The sequence below is a fragment of the Botrytis deweyae genome (genome assembly GCF_014898535.1).
Source record: "Botrytis deweyae strain B1 chromosome Unknown BDEW_028, whole genome shotgun sequence".
In the NCBI taxonomy this organism is placed as follows: domain Eukaryota; kingdom Fungi; phylum Ascomycota; class Leotiomycetes; order Helotiales; family Sclerotiniaceae; genus Botrytis; species Botrytis deweyae.
In genome coordinates this window covers 280,178-287,829 of record NW_024066235.1, presented here as the reverse complement: position 1 = coordinate 287,829, position 7,652 = coordinate 280,178, and the positions used below count along the sequence as shown (strand labels likewise).

General features: G+C 30.1%; 1 protein-coding gene across 1 annotated transcript; it reads right to left on the bottom strand.

Annotated features, from left to right (window-relative positions):
• Positions 1–3,923: 3,923 nt before the first annotated feature.
• On the bottom strand, positions 3,924–7,018 carry EAE98_009475 (uncharacterized protein; the record flags this gene model as incomplete). Its single annotated transcript, XM_038957096.1, has 4 exons — positions 3,924–3,946; positions 4,000–4,720; positions 4,776–6,301; positions 6,361–7,018. 4 exons carry the CDS (start codon positions 7,016–7,018, stop codon positions 3,924–3,926), a joined length of 2,928 nt encoding a protein of 975 aa, XP_038806569.1.
• Positions 7,019–7,652: the final 634 nt, after the last annotated feature.

Below are 7,652 nucleotides of genomic sequence, written 5' to 3'. Positions count from 1 at the left end.
GAATATTTCCTTATATAATTGATATTAGCTTTCTGATACCTATTATTTATCAGTATACTATCACAATTTCTAAAACTATAATAAAAGTTTGTAGATTATATAATTCTATATAAATACAAAAAATCTTGAATATATATAATAGATTCTCTATGATTGTATTTTATGATTTATTACTAAATAGCAAGGTTTTGATCTAAAAGAAGGGTAATGGAATAACTATTAATAAATAAAAAAAACCTTTTTTACTTATTAATATAAAAAGGGAGATATATATTTTTAATCTATCTTATGGATTTATAAGATTTAGATCTATATTGATAAAACTATGTTATAAATAATTAAAAACTAAATATATTGAAAAAATTGAGGAACTTGATTATAATATTGATTTTGAGATAATTTTACCAAAATCTAGCAAAGTTATATTGCTTTTTTTAATAATTATGTATACAATAAATCTAAAAGAATTTTTTTTAGATTTATTTAAGAATGATTAAATTTCTATTTCGATATCTTTTTTGTAAATAATTATATCTCAGATTCAAGTTTATATACAGAATTACTACCCCGAATATTTTATTATTAATTCTAAAGATTTTATTATATATAAGGAATTTAAAAAAAAAGAAATTGATAGATTGATAGCTAAAGGTATATTCAAGATTATATTATTTTCAAATATTCCTTTTAATACATATATTTTCAAATCACGATTTATCAATAAAATCAAAAACAAGGGAATAAATACTGAATTCCGTAAATCGAGATTAATTATTCAAGTATATAATAATATTGATAAAATGTTTGTATTGATATAATTTCTGATAATCTAATAATTATATTAATATATTTTAGTTTTATTAGTTGTAAGTATTTGAAAGATAGATATAAAAGTGTATATTCGAAATATCATTTAGATATATACTTAATTTATTTTAAACTTATATTATACTTTTTATATTTATATTTCAAAAAAGATAAATTTATTAATTAATATGATTTTATTAATTATTAAACTATTATATAATATTCCTAAGACAGGAAATCATTAATTCCGGATATATTATATCTATTATTGTAAAAAGCTTAAAATGTAATAATTTACATATAATTCTTATTTTTTGTATATTAATAATAAAGGGATTAAATTTGATATTGTAGAATTTCAAATAGATAATATATTTATTATTAGAAATAATATATTTATATAAGTTAAGAATAATCAATTCAAATAGATTGGTTTTATGGTTAAAGATTATAAGGAATTTATTTATAATTATTTATTAAAATTTAATAATATTACTTTTATATTTAAAGATAATAATATTTATTTCGATTAAAAAAAGTAATATAACAATTTGCAATTTGTATTTACAAAGTCTATAGATATATATAATATATATAACAAAATTCGAAAATATACTTTTATATAAGAATAATATATTACATAACAAACTCGTGGAGTATATATTATAATTATATATTAACCCAAAGTATTTTTCGATTTATTTATAGTAGTGTAAATAATTCAATCTGGTAAGAATAATATTACAGTATTAAATAAGTATATTAAGTAATAAAAAGAAAACTTTGCTAAAAAATTCAAATACATATTATTTAATTTAGATTTATTTAAGATTATTATTTTTACTGATATCTTTTTTATAAACAATAAAGATTATTCGTTTTAAATAAATTATATAATTATAATAATAGATAAATACAACAATATTAATATTATTTATTAATTATTTATTAAATATAAAAAAATTATATATAGCATTTTAATATCCAAATTATATAGATTAATTTAGAGATTCGATATTAATACAACAATCACTTTTACAATTAATACTATTCTTGATAAGAAGATTTTATTAATTCTATATATTGATTTCAAGTTATTATACAATCTACTCATAAAGCTGGAAATAATTAATAAAAAGAGATTAATAATTAATATTATAGTATTATATCAATCCTATAAACAAAAAGAAATTGTTAAAGTAATTTGAATTAATAATCCAACTAATCCGATCAATACGATAATAAAAAGAAAACTATATCAAACTTTTACTAATCTGATTAATACAAATAAAATTGATATCAAAATAATAAAATAAATAAAATGGGATTAAAGAAAAAAAGGAATTGATTTTACTAATAAAAGGTTAGAAACTTTAATTAACAAATAAAGGATATTTATGATTTTACATATTTCTTTTTTACCATTATATTTGAAACTATAAAAAAGAATTTTGAGTATATAGATAAAGGAATTTATTTAAAAGAATTCATTTTAAAGGATTTACTTCAATACAAAAACAATTATATTAAGATTATTAAATAAAAGTAAAGGAGATTAGCTTTTTTAATAATGCCTATATAAGGTTTATTATTTCTCTCATTTAACTAGCTCCTTAGATTAAATACAAATAGATATTTAGAGGTCTACACATAATGGGAACCACGTCTTCCGTATCTCTCTCAAACCAACAATTTTCTTTGAAATTGTATATTATAGTCGTATCAACGAAATTCATTCTTTCAGGGTTTTTTTTCAATATATCAAGTAATTCTGTAACTCCTCTAATTCTCTTTTTTCAATATCCTGTATTCAATTGAGGTTTTTTTGTAGGTATAGTATAGAAAAGCTGGTTTTTGTATATAACTTTTCAAAAAGTTAATAAAGAGATTCTATTTTTTGTATTAGTGTTTTAATTCGAAGTATATTATTTTGTGGATAGTATTTTATTATTTCGAGATACTTTAATTATAATAATTAACATTTGTTTTTTGATATCAGAAAGTTTAGGTTTTTGATCTCGATTCGATGAATTCTTAATGTTCGATATATTAGCTAATAGTATTTTTCTAGGTTTATTATATATATTATTCGATTCAGTTTGTTTTTGTATATGTTGTTGTATTATTCTTATCAATCTTTTAGAATATCGATTGTCTTAATATACTATTTCTTTTTGAGTAGAGGTTTTTCTATTTATATATATAATCGTTTGTTTAATATTATTAGGAATCTCTTTTCGATTAATTTTCGAAAGTCGTATATATACTCTATAACTATATTAATACTTTCAAAGTATTTTTAATAAATTATATTGAATAGTTGATTTATTATTAATTTTTTAAAAATTAAGGGGTAAAAACGAAATCTCATTATTAAAGTATTTTGTATGAGTGTATGGATTCGGTATTCAATAAAAACAGGTCCTTGTAAAAAAGTTATTAAAGATCTCAACTCAACTCCCTCGTTCAAAAATCAATTAAAAATCAATCACAAGAATAAAAGTATATAATTTAAACCTCTAAAGGTAATGGACTAGTGGCGAATCAAAATCTTTTATAAATCTATGATTGGAGGTTGGGAAGTAGAGAAAAACTGAAGTGAAAGTGTTCCGATATTAAACAATAGTAAATCCAAGGAAAGTCTTCAATACAGTTTTGTTTATTTGCTCTAGCAATCGTATTTACTTACAATCTATAGGCGAAGAGTATCTGTAGATGGGGATGGCTATATATACAAATGAATGACTTAATAACAATAATTAGATAGTAGGAATCATATTCATTCCTCTGATAACCTTATTTGGTTGATGGATCCTTCATACCTAGCACCTTATCAGACCTGATTCTCGGGCCATCTAAATCCGATAATAATCTCGAGTAATCGTATTTTGGGTTGTCGTGATTAATGCACGCGATGTCTCTCATACGATAGTGGTGGAAGGAAAATTGAGCTTTTGAGTATTGAGTTCAAGCTCATTCGATCAATATCAAAATTCCAAATTTGACCATTAGCAACCCCGATAGCCACTTGATCGCCTATTGTATCATAACAAGATTCAAGAGAATACGACGGTAAAAAAATTATAGGCATCGTTCCGTAGTGAATCCACCCCCGGCTAACCGATAGGGGTTGTAATGACTGACAATCAGGACTTTGCATATTTTTTATAATGTTTTTGATCTTAATAGGACCGATATCTGTTACAAGGTGGCGGCCGTCTGTAGAGAATCTTAAAAATTCGACTATTTGTGAGGTCTTGATCTCTTGCCATTTGCAGAAATCAATCCGACGACCAACTCTGCTACCAAACATTCTAGAGACTTTGAGGAATTTAGCGATATTCCATAGCTTTATAGTTTTATCGTCCGATCCAGACACAATTTGCTTGCCATCTGGCGAGAATGCTATAGCTGTAACGCAGTGGGAATGACCTGTAATTACTTTCTCAAGATCGCCAGTAATAGCATCCCATAGCTTGATAATTCCATGAAAAGATCCAGATGCGATTCTCTTACCATCTGGGGAGAATGCTATAGCTGTAACCCAGTGGGAATGACCTATAAATATTTTTCGAAGATTACCAGTTATAGCATCCCATAGCTTGATTGTTTTATCATCAGATCCAGAAGCGATTTGCTTGCAATCTGGCGAGAATGCTATAGCTATAATCGAGTCGGAATATCCTGTGAGCGTTCGTATTGAAGAAGCCCACGAGTCTTCCGCTTGAGGGAGTTTTCTGAGCCACACAGGAAGCTTACTCAGATTGCTCTTCCTTATTATGCTTGTTTCAGGGCTGAAAGCTATCGCAGAGTTATAGATTTGTAACGGCCAATTCTCTATTGTCCGGTAGTGTTGAGACAAAAAATGGGTGGCATCCTGTACCAGCATCGATAAGGAAACGTTTTTCTCTAACTACAAAAGTCTTCGATTAGAAAATAATTCGGGACATCGAACATATGTTACTCACGTCTGCTATATCTTTTAACATTTTTAACGCCTCAGTAGCGCGTGAGAGTTTGTCTAATAAACTCAGACACTCTAGCCACTCTAAAAACATGGAGCGGAGGAATGTACCGACTACACCTTGTTCAATAGATGAGTTTTGTATTGGTGTCTCCTCCCTGGCGCCTTCAAGGTGTTGTGCCCAGAACGTAGCTGCGTAGTCCAGGCTAGCCATTAGTTGGTTCCCTTCTATGGACTTCCGAGTAGAATCAGGTCGCGGTAAGTCAACAAGATTAGTCTTGAGGTTTTGAGACAAATAAGACAGACAACTGACTGCGATATCATTATGCCCATATAATTCACTAGTATCGAGTATAGATCTTCCATTCTCCCCAGCGAGGTAGTCTCGAGCTGATTGATGAACGAATTTGATATCAGTTCCTCGCACCTTCAAAAATGAAGCACATCGATCCAGCACTCTAGCAGTATCATTTTTAGACAGACCTAAAACGCTATCCACTTCCACTACATTCAGAGGCCGATAGACCAGCATCATCACTCTTAATAATCGCATGCATCCCTTCACAACGGCAGGCTGACCTTTGCTGAGTTCATGAAGTACGCGATTGTAATAAAGATGCAAACCCGGCGGCAAGTCTTGAATTGTAGTCAATGTGTTCTCCCGATGCACACTCTCGAGTCTCTTGCATACCAAGCTTACCCATAGATACGTGTCCTCGGCCTTTTCAGTGAGCTCATTCTGTATCTTTTGGCATAGATCTGATCCATAAGAATTACGACGGTCGAGCTCAGCAACTTTGTTAACAATATAAGTTGTTACACCCTGAGAAATATGCGCTGAGTTAAGTTCTAAGCTGATCATCACTTGCTCACGTCCAACTAGTAACTCCTGTTCAGCACTATCCAGTGGCCGACTTGTTAACAGCCATTTGATTTTTGATGGATGATCAAGTCCTGTTCGTACAACGAGCTTTAGGAGATCGGCCATGCCATCATCTTGGCACTCATCCAGGGCATCTACGATCACGTATATCTTTGGGCACTTGCATCGGTATAACATTTTGTAAAAGATGTCCCATAGCGTTCGCCACGACGTCATCTCTTTATTAAAACGCTCCTTTCTGGTATCCCAGTGGTCTCGCAGATATTCGATTAGCTCCTTTTGTTGATTCACCAATTGTAGGATTAAACCTTTGATGATTGCTTGAAGGGTGTTGAGCTCATAATCGGCATTTTGACAGAAGAAATAAGTCACCACGGTCGACTCATCTTGTGGGAATGATAGTCTCTCAATAAGACCAATCGATATCATGGTCTTACCTTTGCCGGCGCCGCCCTTAATCCACAGTAAAGAGACATCGCCTCCGCATTTCCAGCTGATATATTGCGGGTCTTGAAGAATCCAGTCAATAGATTGATAGAGCAACTTGTCCTTATTCTCTTTCAGCCGACTCTTAACAGCCAACGTATCAGGACATTGCAAATCGTGGAGACAAGATCGATTAATATCATCGACAGTGGCATTCTTAGCTACAACGTTTATCAACTACAAAATTATTTATGCTATAACTACGAATTGGAAGGCGTACTGATGTGATTGGTACCAATGAACTGTTGACCTGGGCCGTTGTTCTGGTTGCCCGCACTATTGTTGTTGTTCTGAGTTCCACCACCAGTATTGTTGTTTTGAGCACCACTTCCATAGTGTGCATACGCAGGCATCTGCTCGAAACCATCAGGTAAAGAAGGCTCCATCTTAGCAACCTCCTCAATTGCATTTTCTAACTTTTCTTTTCCTCTTGATGTTATTACTTGTGGAAAGCGAGTTGCCAAGAGCTGCAGGTCGTCCAAAATTCCCCCGATCAAACTCTCCACACGTCCTTTCTTTCCAATTGTCCGAGCAGCTTTTACATATCGATCCCATCTCGAGTCACTGCCTTTTGGCATGACTTTTTCAAACAACTCCTGAAGTTGTATAGCCTGGAGTTGTATAGCCTGAATTTCACAATTCTCTAAAGTAGGTGTAAACGCAGCTTTTATCAACTCATCCGTTGCCGTGTTGAAATATCTTTCAGCATCTTCAAGAAGCTGGGAGATGAGAGGGAGTTTTGTCGCCGATTTCTTGAAGTTCTTTGGGAGACCGGCTTCATCCTCAATAGCATCGTAGACTTGCTTGGTAGTCTCGATAATTGAAATTATCGAAGAGATTATACCGAGGACAAGGCTTGCTTCACCAATGCCTGACATGCTTACTGCAAGAGCTGATATCGTAATTCAGAAGAGTGACGGCAGGAATTCAAGAAATTTCTTACAAGGCTATGGAGTACACAGTCCGAATGAGATAGCCTTCTAAAAAGAAATGCGTGATTGAAACTAATCTCGACAAAAATTTAGGAGAGGATATAATAATTGTAAACTGAAATAAGCAATAGAGTAATTCGAGTAATGAGATAATAGGATTCACATTGAAAGAAAGATCGCAAAAAATATATAAGATGTAAAGTGCGGCCACGTTACAATTGTAGGTGCGAGTTGATATGTAGATAAACAATCCCTGACCTGTAGGACTGTTTATTATTATAGTAGATCATTGAAACAACTACTTTAAATACATTATATATAAACATTCTTATCTTTCATGTAATCTTCTTATTCAATGTATAAAATATATCATTTAAAATATTAGAATAATTTCAAGTATTTATTATATATTATTTTTATTTTACAATATAATTAATAAAACTAAATACTCTCTAAATCCTAAATTTCCATTTTTATAATTAAAAATTCTAAAAATGATTTATATTCTATTTTAATAATTATTTTAAAACAAAGTATTATCACGATCACATACTAGAGCACATTATAGAGATCAAATAAC